The sequence below is a fragment of the Neophocaena asiaeorientalis genome, unplaced genomic scaffold, assembly GCF_003031525.2.
Source record: "Neophocaena asiaeorientalis asiaeorientalis breed wild unplaced genomic scaffold, Neophocaena_asiaeorientalis_V1.1 scaffold629, whole genome shotgun sequence".
In the NCBI taxonomy this organism is placed as follows: domain Eukaryota; kingdom Metazoa; phylum Chordata; class Mammalia; order Artiodactyla; family Phocoenidae; genus Neophocaena; species Neophocaena asiaeorientalis.
Genome location: NW_020175468.1, coordinates 5,067,585 through 5,083,281, shown reverse-complemented (window position 1 = coordinate 5,083,281; position 15,697 = coordinate 5,067,585). Strand labels below are relative to the sequence as shown.

The 15,697-nt window shown below is 60.5% G+C and overlaps 1 protein-coding gene across 1 annotated transcript in view; it reads left to right on the top strand.

Annotated features, from left to right (window-relative positions):
- Positions 1-12,268, top strand: part of PPP1R37 (protein phosphatase 1 regulatory subunit 37) — a 42,088-nt gene extending 29,820 nt beyond the window's left edge. The window contains 12 exon segments of the mRNA XM_024768603.1: positions 5,169-5,266; positions 6,065-6,110; positions 6,340-6,440; positions 7,137-7,256; positions 7,694-7,844; positions 8,057-8,212; positions 9,402-9,514; positions 10,176-10,317; positions 10,400-10,501; positions 10,504-11,244; positions 11,581-11,671; positions 11,765-12,268. Coding sequence (XP_024624371.1) covers positions 5,169-5,266; positions 6,065-6,110; positions 6,340-6,440; positions 7,137-7,256; positions 7,694-7,844; positions 8,057-8,212; positions 9,402-9,514; positions 10,176-10,317; positions 10,400-10,501; positions 10,504-11,244; positions 11,581-11,663 — 1,853 coding nt within the window. The 3' untranslated portion in view covers positions 11,664-11,671; positions 11,765-12,268.
- The last annotated feature ends 3,429 nt before the right edge of the window (positions 12,269-15,697 follow it).

Here is a 15,697-nt window from a genome sequence, read left to right as displayed (position 1 = left end):
CTACCTCCTTGTCCCCACTCCGTCCCCACCCCCCACTGTTGCTTCCTGGTTTTTGACTCCCACTTGAATGAGTACCAGCTCCAGGCTGGCAGGGGTGGCCTGAGTCATCGCCCCCTGGTGCCCAACCTGTCCTTGCATCTTGTGGGTGCCTTTGCACCTGTGTGCAAAGGAGAGACAGACTTTTCTGCCTGTCACCTGATGCCTGGCCTCGGGTTTCTGTCTGTCCCTTTGTGAGGGCAGGTGGGAGGGGGAGCAGTCTCCGCTTGCCCCACAGCCTCTTCCTGGGAGACTGGTGCCCGCTGCACACAGCAGCGTCCCTCCCCAGGGCTCAAACCTTCGTCTTGGCCCCGGCCCCTGCCTCCCGCTCAGGCCTGTCAAGGTAATGTGAGAATGAAGCCGTGTTCCAGTTACAGAGCAAGACAGGTCTGGGTGTGCGTTCCAGTACTGCCGCTCCTGGCTCCGTGACCTTGGACAGACGGCTTGCCCTCTCTGCACTTGATTCCCTTTATTACGAAATGGAGATATAGCTGCCAGTTTCGTAGCATCGGGCAGCTGGCTGAATGAAACTGTGCGTAGAAAGTGCTCGGAGTGGTGTCTTTACACGGAGTAAGTGCCCGATACCTGGAAGTGGTGACCACGGCCACCACCATCGTCGTCTTTTTCTCTAGCTCTGTCTCCTGCTGAGTCAGGCCCCGCACTGGGCAGCTACTTGGCGGGTGCCCTCACGTCCCTTATCTCCTGAGACCCTACAGATGTCCCTTTCAGAGAGGGAAAGAGGTTGTTGAGAATGTTTATCACGGTCTCACCAGGACAAGGATTGGAATGCAGGTCCTCTTATTCAAAGCCGGGACCTCGGCACATCTCATCCCCGGCACACGGGACTGGGTGCCCCTCACGTCACCGCCCCTCCTCTCTGACAGCCGCTTAAGCCAGCCCCTGCATGAGTCGGACCTTCGGAGCCGTGGCCTTGGGAGCTGAGGGAACACACACTCACGTACGTGTCACCCTCGCACGCCCACGTGTCCTCCTGGTCTCGCCAACCATTCCGTCGCTGGACAGGTGCTTTAGCAAGTCTGTTCTGGGTCCCTGCCTTCCAGTGGGGGACACAGCATGACAGTGAGGGCCAGCCTTTGGTGAGCACTCACGGGCGTGTGCTAAGCCCTGGTCTGCGGGATGGACTTGTGCTAAAATAACTCAGTCACCACACTTACCCTGGGAGGACTCACACTCAGCCCCGTTTTCAGGGTAAGGTGATTGAGGCACCAGGTCAAATCGCTTTGCTCAGAGTCACGGAGTTTAAGTTGGGAGCCAGGATTCGGCCCCAGGCGCTCTGGCTCCGGAGCCCGTGCTCTCAACTGTGCTACGAGATGCCCCGTCTCCGGTGGGCAGCGTGAGATGCTGCCCGGGGATGGCCTTCCCGAGGTCGAGCTCGCAGAGCACTGGAGGGAGGAGCCAGGATCCAAGCCCCCTGACTTCGGGCTGGAGCGGGGCCCTCACCACTTTGCAGCCCCGCCCTCCGGAACCTGGCCCCAGAGCTCCGACTCGGGCCTCCCAGCCCGGCCCACCCCTAGTGTCCAGCCAGCACACCGCATGGGCGGCCCTCCTCCTCCCCAGCTCACCGCCCGCACGCTGAATCCTCGGGGTAGACCGGGCACACGTGCATGTCTGTGGGTGCCGAGCTGCAGCCTGGAGGCCCGGGCCCCATGCTTCGGAGCCACCGCGGCCTGGGAAAGCGGCCCATTGACTCGCCGCAGCCTGTGCGGTTCGCTTAAGGCTGGACAAGTCGAGGGCGGATGACCTGAGGTAGAGGTCTTGATGATTTCGTCACAGCATCACAAATGAACAAGTGTGTGGCGGCCGGGGCTGAGCCAGCCGGCCTGGGCCAGCCCTGCCAGCTTATAAAGTGCTTGGGTGGTACCTGGCACAGCGGAAGTGCCGTCTCGATGCTCCACGTTATTTCTCCGAACCACCTGTACTGCCGTTTCCTTACCATTTTTTTTTAATTGGTTCATTTAAAAAATCTGAATATGTTTCATCTCATTCATTTCCAAGTGATGGTTTTGATGTGATAGTTCTTTTTTCTTAGTATATGAATGAAACACACACATACGTAATAATGATTACTGCGAGGTTCTTCCCGACCCACCTGACACCCGCGTGTGCCCACTGGTGACGGGCCAGGCCTGGGGACGTGCTCGTCATGCTGTTGGGGAAATCGAGGCAGGGTTGGGGTGCCTGCAGGCTGCCAAGCCCACGCCACAGTGCACCGACTGAACCCCCGCTTCCGTTCCTTTAGTGTCTTTCCCCAGTGCTGTCCCCACCTTGAACACGTGTCTCAGCATCAGAGGAAAGTGACAAGATGCACTTGTCATGCTTGTCTCCAGTTGCTCTGGGCCTCGGACCCCCATGTCTCTTGAGTATGTCCATCTTTCCTACCCCCTGCTCTCAGCTTCCCCTGCTGTACAGGAGTGGGCAGATGCAGCCGCCCCGAACCCTGGCTGTGACCTTGTGTGAGGCTGTGCCTGCATCCAAACCCCATGGGCACCTGGCTGAAGGGGTGGCTGGATGGTACCTGTGGCTGGTATGGAGGTGGCAAGGCCAGAGACCCTGGGCCTTGAACTCACCAGGAGGCTCGTCAGAACAAAGACCGACCCACTGGGCAGGATCCCAGGGGACTTCAGGAGCTGAAAGTCCTAGGCGGTCAGGGAGGGCTTCCTGGAGGAAGGGATGTCAGAGCTGAACACCTAAAGGACCAACTGCAGTTTGAGAGATTGCTTAGGGCTCTTATTCCCTGTAGACTGTCTAGGACAGCGGTCCCCAACCTTTTTGGCACCAGGGACTGGTTTCGTGGAAGACACTTTTTCCACGGACCGGAGGTGGAGCGGGTGGGGGTTATGGTGCAGGCGGTGATGCGGGTGACGGGGAGCAGCACATGAAGCTTCACTCGCTGGCCAGGTTCCTAAACAGGCCGTGGAACGGTAGCGTTCCGTGGCCCTGGAGTTGGGGACCCCTGGTCTAGGACACCGAGAACTGCTAGTGACGACCCCACGTGTACCCAGTACCCTACTTCATCCCCATCTGACATGAGCAGGCCAACCCCACCTTGGCCTGGGGGCCTTTACTGAAGGGAGTGTGTCTCTTGGGCCATCTGATAAAACCTGTGTACCCTTTCTTGGAGTGATGATTTTTAAAGGCAAAAAGTAGGATTACAAAGGATATCAGTTAAAATACAGTTTATTAAATATTTAAAAGATCGTGATCTAGTAATTATGCTGTTCCCTGTTGACACCTGAAATAACAGGATGTAGCAGCAACTCGAATGACTTCCGAAGTAGTGATGAGCATTCAGAGTCTACAGAAACTGTTATGTGATGTGAAAACACCTGCCATTTCTATTGAGGACAGAGTCCCAGGGTCTGCTAAACAATATTTCTTTTTTCTCTCTTTTTTGTGCTGTGTTAGTAAGAAGGAAATGCTGAATTTCATTTCAGTTCAGTTAGTGCAAATAAAAAGGCAGTTTTTCCCCACTCAAGTTCATGGACCCCCTGGGGGTCAGTGGCCCCTGCTTGGCTGGACTCCCTGAGGCAGCTGCAGGCCAGCTCCTGTCCCCCCGCCCGCCCCCAAGAGCTGGGAGCCACCAGGCACACGATTGCACGTCAGAGAGAGCTCCCTTGCTAGGCCTGCAGGGGGGCAGCTGACACTGGGGAAGGCTGCTGATCACCTATAGCTTCACCCAGGCCGCACCCCGCCTGCTTCCACCCAAGGAGGAAGAGAGGGGCAGAGGACCGGGCCTGACCTCTGGGAAGCCTGGGGCCTCTGTCGGCTTCTTTCTTCCAGCAGCCCCACCCAACACAGTGGAGAGAGTTCTAGAGCAAATATTTGACTCTGCCTTTTACCAGCTGCCTGACCCCAGGGAGGCAGCTTTCCTTCCCTGGAAGACAGGGTGCTACTCGATGAGGTCGGGGCATACGGCCCCCGGCCAGAGCAGTGGCCGGAGGGAGCATCCTCTCAGAGATGCTTGCCCAGAAGCTCAGCAGGGGCTCCCACTGGCCCATCTGCTGCTCGGCTGGCCCTGAGAGCTTTCTGCTCCCAGGCCTGACCCTGTCCCTCCCCTGCTCAGAGCCTTTTCTTCCTGCCCTCCTGGTTGCCCCAGCACAAAATCCAAGCTCTTATAGCCAAAAACTGAAAAGAATTCAGATATCTTTTCACCTGGCGAATGGATAAACAAAATGCATACATCTGACAGTTACTACGTAGCACTACAAAGGGACCGAAACTCAAAATTGTTATGTTCCAGAAAGAAGCTGGCCACCAGAGGTCACATACTGTTTACCACCATTTTTGTGAAATGTCCAAAAAAGGCAAATCTGTGCAGACAAAGGCCAGCCTTACCTTCCACGTGGTGACAGGCCCTGAGCTTCCCGAGGACAGGGCTGTGCATTTGTTGGGTTTGGGCTGCATCCCCTCGTTCATTTTGGGAGCCACTGCCTGTAACCATGGGGCACCAGGGCCGTGTCAGGGACTCTGACGGCTGCCATATCCCTGGGCCAGGAAGCCCCGTCCTGAGTACCGTCCAGGAATATTTCGCTGTTGAGGGAGCGGGGAGTCTGAGAAGCCACGTGGCATCTCAGTTAAGAGCTGAGTTCCGGCTCCACTGCTTAGCAGCTGTGTGGCCTTGGGCAAGGTGCGGCACGTTTCTGAGCTCCACTTCCTTATAAGGTCGAAGTTTCATTCTCTCATTCAAAAAAACCCCCGCACAGATCAAAACACCTGCTCTGGGCCTGGCCCTGTGCTGGATGGTGTTGGGGACACAGTGGTGACCAAGACAGCCCCAGCCCTGCCCTTCGGGGACTCGCAGTCTAGAGGGGCAGACAGCTGACGCATAGAAAAATGGCATGATAGTAGTTGTGTACGTGAAGGTGTTTGGGGAGCCTTGGGGAGTTGGGGAGGGTGGCGCTGGCTTGGTTTGGGGCCATCCGGGGACACCTCCCCAGAGCAGCAGTCACAGCGAGGCACCTCAAGGCAGGACTGAGCTCAGTGGGTTCCTGGAAGGAAGGTTTATCATGGAGGTTGAGGGGGAGCGGGGATAGCACAGGCCAGTGGGCGGGAGTGGGGGAAAGAGGCCCGGGGTGTGGAAAGTCACAGGCCTGGGTCCTCTCTGCCTGCAGCCCAGAACGTGACCGTGGATGAGGTCCTTGGTGCCTACAAGCAGGCCTGCCAGAAGCTAAGCTGCAGGCAGATTCCCAAGCTCCTCAGGCAGCTCCAGGTAATGCCGCGTGCTGGGGGCGTGGCGGGTACTGGGGGGCAGTGCCTGGGGTGAAGCTGCCCTCACCCCGCCCCCCAGCGCCCTCCGGGCAAGAGAGGGTATACAGAGCACTCCCCCCACCCCGAGCCTGGTTGGCCAGCCAGGGGACTGTAAATATGTCTCTGGAAATCCTCTTTTCAACTGTGAAAGTAATCGGGCTCTTCCTGAATATTTAAGCAGTACAGAATTATGTGAAGTAGGAAATTACTTGTCAAGAATCTTCCACTCCCCAAAGCAATTCTCTTCCCCAGGGGAAAAGCCACGTATACAAAATTTAAAAGTCTGAATGACAAAAGTAATGTATATTCTCTGACTTGAAAAAAAAGTTAAAATACTACAGATATAAAAAGCAAAACCTGTTTCTCACTTCTTGCCCACGTCCCGTGCCCCAGGAGTTCCCGCTGGTGACAGCTCGGGGTTTTCGTCCCCTGGACTTTCTGTGCCTTTATAAATAGAGAACGAGTCACTATCTAGAGGTACACAGACGCGAGGGCAGGTTCCGTTTTTATATGACTAGGGTGTTGCTGTACGCCTGGCCTGCTCGCCCCCAGCCGTCTCTCACAGGTGCCTTTCCTGCCACCTGTCCAGCCTGGTCGTGCTGGTAAAGCACTGCCTCAGTGCCTTCCCTCTGGATGGCTCATTCCAGAATGTTCCAAGGTTGCTTGTTTCAGAGCCCCGGCTGCCCCACTCTCAGGGAGGTCCAGCCTGGCGCCTGCAGGTGTCCTCCTGCCTTAACCACCATCCACTCTGCTTTCCCAGGAGTTCACGGACCTCGGGCACCGTATCGACTGTCTGGACCTGAAAGGTGTGTGTCTGGACGGGGCCGGGGGGCCCTTGGGTAGCGGGCAGGGAGGTGTGGGCGCCCTTCCTGAGGTGAGGCAGGTGCTGCGAGCCGTGGGGAGGGGCAAAGGACTTTTCCTCCCCCGCCTGGCCCGGAGCCTGTGTCTCCACCCAGCCCCTCAACCCACACGCAAGTGTACACGCACAAGGGGACTCGTAGATGTGCACGCACACGGCGCTCCATATCGTCCCAGGTGAGAAGCTCGACTACAAGACCTGCGAGGCCCTGGAAGAGGTCTTCAAGAGGCTGCAGTTCAAGGTCGTGGATCTGGAGCAGACGAACCTGGACGAAGATGTGAGCAGCCTGCCACTGCCCATACCCACTCCCTGAGCTCCCTGCCTCTTAGAGGTTTGGGGGGAGGGCATGGCAGGAGGAGGGAACCCCCTTGGACCAAGGCTGGGCGGGGCCTCTTGAGGGACAAGACTGGGGAGATGTCCACTGTGGCCAGAGTGAGCGGGGGATGTTGGACTGTGTGTGAGGCCCAGAGAAGGGTCTCACAGACCCACCCCAAAGGCAGGGGCTTTGTAAGCAAGGGAGAGACCTGGGGAGCCAAGCCGGAGGGGTGTATGACCACCAGGAAGGAGCCTTTCCAGGAACGCGTGCCCCCCCCCACCGCCCGCTGAGAATCACAGTGCCTGCAGGGGAGAGAGTTTAAGAAACATTCTGAAAGCAGCCCCCCTGTTTATGCCCAGGTGTCCTCGCCTCCCCAGGTCCGGAGGCCACCAGGAGCCCGGGGGAGGGCACCCAGAGACCTGAGGCCCAGGGGCGGCAGAGGCCTGTCCTGGTCACGTAGCACATCACTTAGACCGCTCTGGGGGGCGAGTAAGAGGAAGCAGACCGGCTGCAGCAGGACAGGGGAAGGGTTGGTTGCTGGAACCCAGAGGTGCCAGAGCAGCATCAGGGCTCTCCCGCCCCCAGTCACTCAGACCCTACCTCCTGGCTTCCCCGGGCAGCTGCACCCTGAGGCTGAGCCCCGCTGTCTCTGCCCAGGGTGCCTCAGCCCTCTTCGACATGATCGAGTACTATGAGTCGGCCACCCACCTCAACATCTCCTTCAACAAGCACATCGGCACCCGGGGCTGGCAGGCCGCCGCCCACATGATGCGCAAGGTGGGCGCCCCCTACCCATTCCCTCTCCAGGGCCCCCAACCTGTAGGGCCTGGGCCCCAGCCTGCAGGCCAGTGAGGAAGCAGTGCCAAGAGGCACCCTGCTGCAGCCCCACCCCGGCCCCTTCTCTCCCTTCAGGCGTCTCCCCTCCTCCTCCACTTGCCTGTAACGTGTCCCTTGGAGGCGGCTGTGGTCACCATTCCCGTTTCACTCACATACGGGGCGTCTCTGCCACACGGGAGTCAGCGAGCTCAGCTGTCGCCAGCACTGCCTCGCTCACCCCCGCGGCCCCAGGCTGGCCTTCCCTCACCAGCCAGTGTCCCCAGCCATAAAACCAGGCGGCCCTGCTGCTCACGGGGATACTGGGACGTGGGGCGGGAGGTCCCCCGGAGCGGGGAGGGCCGGGGCCGGCCTGACCCAGCCCCACACCTGCCACGCAGACAAGCTGCCTGCAGTACCTGGACGCCCGCAACACGCCCCTGCTGGACCAGGCGGCGCCCTTCGTGGCGCGTGCCCTGCGTATCCGCAGCAGCCTGGCGGTGCTACACCTGGAGAATGCCAGCCTTTCAGGGCGGCCCCTCATGCTGCTCGGTGAGCCCCGGGGCGGTGTGCTGGTGGGCGGCCCCTCACGCTGCTTGGTGAGCCCCGGGGCGGTGTGCTGGTGGGCGGCCCCTCATGCTGCTTGGTGAGCCCCGGGGCGGTGTGCTGGTGGGCTCGGGCTGTTGGCCGGGTCCCCTGGGCTCGGGCTGTTGGCCGGGTCCCCTGGGCCCGGCCAGTCGCAGTACCCTCCCCTTCTCCCCCAGCCACGGCCCTGAAGATGAACATGACTCTGCGGGAGCTGTACCTGGCCGACAACAAGCTCAATGGCCTGCAGGACTCGGCCCAGCTGGGCAACCTGCTTAAGTTCAACTGCTCCCTGCAGATCCTGGACCTCCGTAACAACCATGTACTGGACTCAGGTGTGTGCGAGGTCCGCGCGCCCCCACCCAACTCCGGTCGCCCAGCACCCACTGTGTGCCCAGCCGGGTGCTCGTGGCACTAGAAGCACAGTAGTGGCCGAGATAGTCCCAGCCCTGCCCTCGTGGTGACGCCTCAGACTGGGCTGGGCCGTGGGCAGGTGTCTGACCCAGTCTGGGGACCCAGTCTGGGGATCAGGGAGGAATCCTGGAGGAGGGAACAGCTCAGCTCTTCCTTCAGGATGAGGTGGGGTATTGAGCAGATATTTGAAATAATTCAATCTGGGGAAAGTGCCCTGGAGGAAACAAGGATGTTGGGATAAAGGGTCAACCGAAAGCTGTTTAAGGTGTGCAGGAAGGGGCCTCTGGGCAGTAATGAGGAGGCTGCGGTGGAACCAGCCGTTTTAAAAGCCTAGGCAGAGAATCCAGGCAGAGGGAGTAGCAAGTGCAAAGGTCCTGAGGTGGGAAAGAGCTTCGATATTAGATATCTGGGTGGGGGGAAGAGCCCTGGTGAGCCAGGAGGTGAGTGAGAAGCGAAGACGGAGTAGTCAGCAAGGCCTTGCCAGCGGGAGGAATTTGATTTCGTCCCTGTTCACCGTCGAGCAGAGTCCCCTGGCCTCAGTGTGAAGACAGGGCTGCGGGAGGGGGTGCAGAGTGGGACAGTGAGGCCAGTGCCCTCCCCTGGGGCAGCTGGGCCCGGACACCACGTGTACTGAGCACCTCTCACGCGCGGGGCCTGTCGGCTCGGGGTTCACAGCCGTGAGTGCGGCAGGGGTCTCTGCCCTCAGGAGAGACAAAGCCAAGATACCTTAATGGACTGCTGAGTCTGTCGGATGGTGAAATGTGCTCTGGAGAAAAGTAAAGCGGTGATGGCGGGCTGAGCTGTCTGCTGAGGTTAGGCTGACCGGGATTGTCCCATGAGAGGGGGAGCTTTGAGCAGAGATCTGAAACAGATGGCGGACGCCTTCATCAGGGTGTCCAGAGGAGGAACGTTCCCGGCCCAGGAGTCGGGGAGCTGTGTGTGCCAGGCCCAAGGCAGGGCGGGCAGTAGCAGGAGGTGTCAGGGCCAGAGCCTGTGGGGCCGGGCAGGCTGGGGCAGGGGCTTCTGAGTGCTGGTGGGGTGGCTCCTGGACCAGTGTCCCCCGGGGAGATTCCCCGGCCACAGACAGGACTTGCCCACGGGCCTCCCCAGGTCTGGCCTACATCTGCGAGGGCCTCAAGGAGCAGAGGAAGGGGCTGGCGACCCTGGTGCTGTGGAACAACCAGCTCACGCACACGGGCATGGCCTTTCTGGGCATGACGCTGGTGAGTCGGCCGGAGAGGGGAGGGGGGCAGTGCGGTCCGGTCCAGCACCTCTCCCACCCCCGGCTCTCATCATCTTCCGGCTGTCGCGGCTCCCCGTCTTGCTCGTCCTGCCAGTTCAGGAACCTGCTGTCTTCCTCCAGCCCTGTTTGGTCTTTGCTTCAGCTTCTGCACCCTCTTTCCCTTGAGGAAAGTAGCCCTTCTTTCGTTGTCTCTCTGCATCCAGCACCATAGCCTGGTACAACGCTTTGTACGAGGTGAAAATGTTTTGCATAGAAAGTTAGCATTTCTGGAAGCCATCAGGAAGTCTTAAATCTTTTTGTGATGTGGTATTTAAAGCCAGCCCACAGGGTACAGAGACTCGGACCCAGGTTGAGAATTATCAACGGTCAGGCCTGTGCCCAGAGTCCTTGGGATGCTGGCGAGGGCAGAGGCTGGGCCCGGGCTGTGGGGACAGGGGCCTGGCTGGACGCTCGGAGGGCTGCGGAGTGGACGGGGCAGCTGGCTCTTGGGAGACTCCTGAGTACACGAGGGCTTCGGCCCGAAGCGGGAACGTGCCGGTGTTCGGACTGGGGGGCCCTGCCGAGGAGAGAGCGTGTGCGTTTGCCTCGTTCCTGACTGGCCTCCCCGGCCTTTCCTGGCTCTCGTGCGCCGCTCCCTGCAGCCGCACACACGCAGCCTGGAGACGCTGAACCTGGGCCACAACCCCATTGGGAACGAGGGCGTGCGCAGCCTCAAGAACGGCCTCATCGGCAACCGCAGTGTGCTGCGCCTCGGCCTGGCCTCCACCAAGCTCACGTGCGAGGGTAGGGCGCGGGGCCGGGCGCGGGGGGCGGGCCGGCCAGCCGGGTGTGGGCCCGTGGCCAGCCCCTGCGGTCCCCCTCCCAGGCGCGGTGGCGGTGGCGGAGTTCATCGCCGAGAGCCCCCGCCTCCTGAGACTGGACCTTCGGGAGAACGAGATCAAGACGGGCGGGCTCATGGCGCTGTCGTTCCACAGGTGAAGAGCTTCATCGAGACGCAGAAGGCGCTGCTCGCTGAGATCCAGAATGGCTGCAGGCGCAACTTCGCGCTGGCGCGGGAGGAGCAGGGGCAGTGCCTGCAGCCGTCGGCCTCCATGGCCGAGATCGCCGTCTCCGAGCCCCAGCCAGACGCCGGCGCGCCCGCGGAGGAGCCTGCCACCGAGGCGCAGGAGAACGGGGGCCCCGGCCCCGGCGCCGGGCCGGACTCGGACTCAGACTCAGACTCCGAGGGGGAGGATGGGGAGGAGGAGGATGGGGACAGGGCTGAGGCCCCCTGCCCCGCCCTGGTGCCCCCCACGGACTCCCTGGGCCCTGGGGACAGGAGCCCCCCAGGCTGCCCCTCCTCCCCCACCGAGCAGCGCATTTCCGTGTCCAGCCCGGGCCGGGGCCACAAAGTGTTTGTGGTGACCCGGGTGGAGAGTCCACCCGAGAGGGCAGAGCCTCCTGTGCCACCCGCCTCTCCTTCCCCACCTGCCCCTCCTCGTCCTCCATCCCCACCTGCCGTATCCTTCCTGCCCACCTCACCTGCCTGGACGCCAGCTGAGGCCGTCAGCACTCGGGACCCAGGGTCGTCTCAGCCTCAGCCTCAGCCCGAGCCGCCCCAGTCAGGGCCACCGCTGCCCAACGGTCTGAAGCCCGAGTTCGCTCTCGCACTGCCCCCGGAGCCGCCCCCAGGGCCCGAGGCCAAGGTGGGCAGCTGTGGCCTGGAACACGGTGAGAGGACCTCTGGGGCCAGGTGACTGGGGCCCCTGTGTGCTGTGTGTGACCCCGGCCAAGCACCTGCTTGTTGGTGTGCCTCGGTTTCCCCCTCTTTAAAATGGCCCTTGAAGGGGCAGGGACAAGTGGGGCTCGATCCTCAGTCCCCGCCTTAACTTCCCTCGGATCCCGGGGAGCTCCTTGGGGGCAGGGCACGCAAGTTCTGTTGACTCTGAGTCTGATGGTCTCATTGGTACCTGGGCCTGTGCTCCCCTGCGGCTCTAGCTCAGGCAGGGCTGGTACCCCCCAGCCCACCCGCCTGACTGGAGGCCGCCCACCCTTCTTCTCGCGCAGAGCTGAGCTGCTCCAAGAACGAGAAGGAGCTCGAGGACCTGCTTCTGGAGGCCAGTCAGGAATCTGGGCAGGAGACACTGTGACACCTGAGGTGCGGTGAGGGCCTGGGGCCCCGGGAGCTGGGGAGCCAGTGACGGAGCGCCTGACTCTGACAGGCGCCCCCCTGCGATCTCTTCTCCCTAAGTTCCCTTCTTCCGGTCCGTCTTTGAAGAGCTGAGGCCAGAGCCATGAGAATCTGCTCACCCTCACCCCCAGCCTTCCTGAGGCCTGGGGCCCCAGGGGGTGGGGGGCCTTCCTGGGGACCCCTGCCCCCCACAGCAACACTACACGGGGTGCAGGAGCTACAGGGAGTGGCCCTCCCCACCCTGACTTAAGCACTTCTATTTATGTGTCTGACACTCGAAGACTGGGCTGGGGGTGGATGGGAGGAGGACGCGGGGGAGGAGTGGATACCGGCTACAGGGCCGGGCACCTTTCCCCAGGGCTCCATTTGGCCAGGCTTGCCCCCCGTAGAGGTCAGGAGTCCTAGGTGGTGGCGGGATGATCCCCTGGTGGCCCCGGGCACAGGACCAGGCAGGAGGCATGGCTTGGGAGGGGAGGTGAGTGATGGTGGTGGTTGGAATTTGTAGAGCAGCCCCAGGCAGGGTGAGGGCCTGGGCTGGGGTGGGTGGGGGAGATCAGAGGATCAGAGCTTTCTTTTTCTTAAGTGCAATAAATCTATCAGGGAGCTGGGGTGGGGAGCAGCCAGGGTCTGTCGGTGCAGGTCTGCTCACACCTTTTCTAATAAACCAGAGCTGGGTTCCCCACTGGCCTGCTCTCTGCTTGTGCTGATCCTGGGCTCCCCCTGCGGGGGTTCTGGCACAGAGACGGGGAGGGCAGGGGCCAGGTGGGTCGTGGCTGCAGAACATCTGCTGGGGCGTGTGAGGATGGGCCCCACAGGAGAGGCGGGACAGGCAGGCCCCTTCTTGGTACGCGTACCCACACTCCCGTGTCTGACGCAGCTGGCCATCTCGTGTATGATCCCACTTCCACTTCCCTCTCTTCAGAGGGAACAGCCCCCAGATACCTTCCAGCTTCAGGTCCAGCTTCTCAGGGTGGTGGACCTGGCACGCGGGTCCAGAGGTCATTCCTCTGCCCGGTCGCCTGTGGCCCAAGGAGGACAGACACCAGCCCGTCGCCGGCGGCCCTAGACGTTCAGGCAGGAGGGCACTCTGCCCCGGAGCCTGGCCGGTCGCCTGCAGGCGCCGAGGTGTGCCCAGCGGGCTCTTGGGCATTTCTGGGAAATCTGAGTTTCATCCTTCAGAAAAGGCGAGAACCACTTAAGGGGCAGGCCTTTGTGCCCACTCCTCTCCTGCGTGGGAGGCCGGCCCGGGGTGGGTAGAGACGCGGTGGAAAGGTTATGAGAACCACAGCGTTGCTGATTGGGAGCCCGTTTGGTTCCAGCACAAACGCCGGAATCTTCTACCGCAGCTGCCTGGGTGTCTGGGATGAACACCTTTCCTGTTTAGGCCACTTTCTGTTTGCTCTTCAGTCACCGACAGCTCCGATGTCCTGACCACTCCTTAAGGCAGCCACGTTTGGGGCTCCCTCTCATCTGGGCGAGGGGCTGGGGGAAGCCACCCACGTCAGCCAGTGGCACCCGCCCCGCTGGCAGCCAGGGAGACACCCGCACAGTGTCATCCTCCGGCTGGCGCAGCTGTGCCCGGGTGTGAGGTGGGTGTGGAATGAGCCCCTCCAGGGTGCCCTGCCTCCTGCCCAAGTCTTCCTGGGGACATTGGGGAGTGCGAGGTTTGCTTCAAGATGCTGAGAAACCGCAGTCCTTTGCCAGGTTGGGGTCTGTCAGTACAGGCCCCTAAGAATCTCAGTAGGCCTTTGGTCGCATCTAGCCATTGCTCAGGGATCGACCCAGGTGGGGGCTTTTGGCCCTGACAGCGGTGTTGGTTGCTCGCCCATCCCCTTTGCTCTCTGCCTCCACCTGCAGGCCAGGTGATCGACAGATGGCTGAAGGGAGGGGCGGGGAGGGTGCCTCCCCGTCCTGTGGTGCCTGGGAGGGCCTGGCGTCCTGTTCCCAGCCTTGTCCCCGCCCTTCACTTTAGCTTGTGGTGAGGAATTCGGCCTTTTCCACTGTTCGTTCAGGGTTGAATTGTGCCCACCTCCCCACCCACCAAAGATACGTGAAGTCCTAATCCTCAGTACTGCAGGATGGGACTTTTCTTTGGAAATAGTGTCTTTATCGAGGTAATCAAGTTAAAAATGAGGTTATAGAGTACCCCAGTCCAATATGAAAAGGGGAAATTTGGAGACAGTGACGGAACAGATATGCTCAAAGGAAAGATGTGAGAACACAGAAGACCTTGGGAGGATGGAGGGCTTTATGATGCAACCCCAAGCCAAGGACGCCAAAGATGCCAGCAAAGCACCGGAAGCTGGAAGAGGCAAGAAAGGGTTCCCTTCTAGGTTTCCACGGGCGTGTGGCCCTGACCGCTCCTTGATTTTGGACTTCTGACTTCCAGAGCTGTGAGAAAATAAATTTCTGTTGTTCCAAGCTGCCCAGTTTGTGGAACTTTGTTACAGCAGCCCCAGGAGACTAATAGACCAATTCTGCAATGCTCTGATTTTACGACCTTTTAGGGGTCTTGGATCATGGAGTTAGATCCCTTTGGCCGAGTATTTTCTTACCTTTGCCTTCAGCCGTCCAAGTATCGCCCAAGCTAGACGCTGTACCACATCTTAGATCTCGATGCCCTAACATGGGACATGTTTGTTTTCCTGCACGTGGGTGTTCTGGGTGTGACGGGCACCTTCTCTCCACGAAGTGACTCCTGAAGCCAGGCCCCCGCGCCCTCTGGTGGCTCTGCCATCCCCTAGGGCCTCAGGAGACCCTGCATCCAGCAGGCAGGTGGGGGAGGAGAGTGGAGAAGGCAAACCTGCCTCTTAACTCGTTGCTTCAATGGGAAACGGACACACGTCACTTCCACTCCCTTCTAGGTGCAAGTCCCCAGCAAAAGCCCCACACTATAGGGGCCCATGAATGCCGGGGGACAGGGAGCCATCTTGGCCACACCCAGCCCCTCTGACATACTGTTTTGTTCTTTTTTGTTTCTTTGTCCCCCAAAGCTCTAGCTTTGGCAGGCACACGGTCAGAGTCTAAGATAAATCGGGCACCAGTCTGACCACTGCTCGGCATCATGTAACGGGGCACAGCTTCCTCCTGGGGCCCGGGGGGTGTCCTCAGTCCTGCTCCTGACCTCCAGCCAAATCTAAGGGTTAGTCCTGCCTCCCCAACAGCCCAACACTGCTGGGGCCAGTTTGTTTCCGGCCTGGACTCTGGGTGGTAAGAAACAGAAGCCCAAGTCAAGTTGTCTGAGGGAGCTGCGGGAAGCGGGGTACGTCGTCTCCAGTGGCACGTCTACAGAGACGTCGGTCTGACAGCGTCATGAGGACCCGTGCATCTCTGTGGTGGCTTCATTCTTGGGCAGGCTCTCCCTCTGCTGTTGGAAAACATCTCTCAGCACGCCCAGGGTGGTGCCACTAGCTCAGCCATGCCAGGACTGCCAGGGCTTCATATGCTCCTCAACTTCCCTGTCCTCATCGAGGGGCTCCTTGGGTGGCCGTGGAGTGACCCGTAAGGCAGGTACCCCCCTGGACAATTACTCGTCTTGTGGAGGCGGCGCTGGGGTGCTGTAGAGGCCTAATTAACCCATTATGCCAGGGGAGGAGCCACCCCAAGAGTGGAGCAGCCCGCTGAGGTCACTGGGGACACCACCCTCAGAAATGCCAGCTCCTGCCCCGCCCACAGAGGGGCAGGCTCGGATGTGGGGACAAGGGCCTGGATCCCCTGAGGCCTGGGTGCGCTCCACTGAGTCAGCTGGGCGCATCCCTCTGTCCTTCGTCTCCCCTGCCTCCGCAGCCTCGCCCGCTTCCCCCACAGCCACTCCTGCCTCTGGGATGCCAGGGAGCAGGCTGCCAGCTGAGGCTGCCCGACTCCCTGGGGATGAAGTGGGCTTGGCAGAACAGGGCAGGCCTGGTGGCCAGTCCTCACTGAGCTGGGGAGACTGGGGCATGAAGACCAATCTGGGGTTTTCACATCTTCATTTATTGCACTTGAACCCCGAGT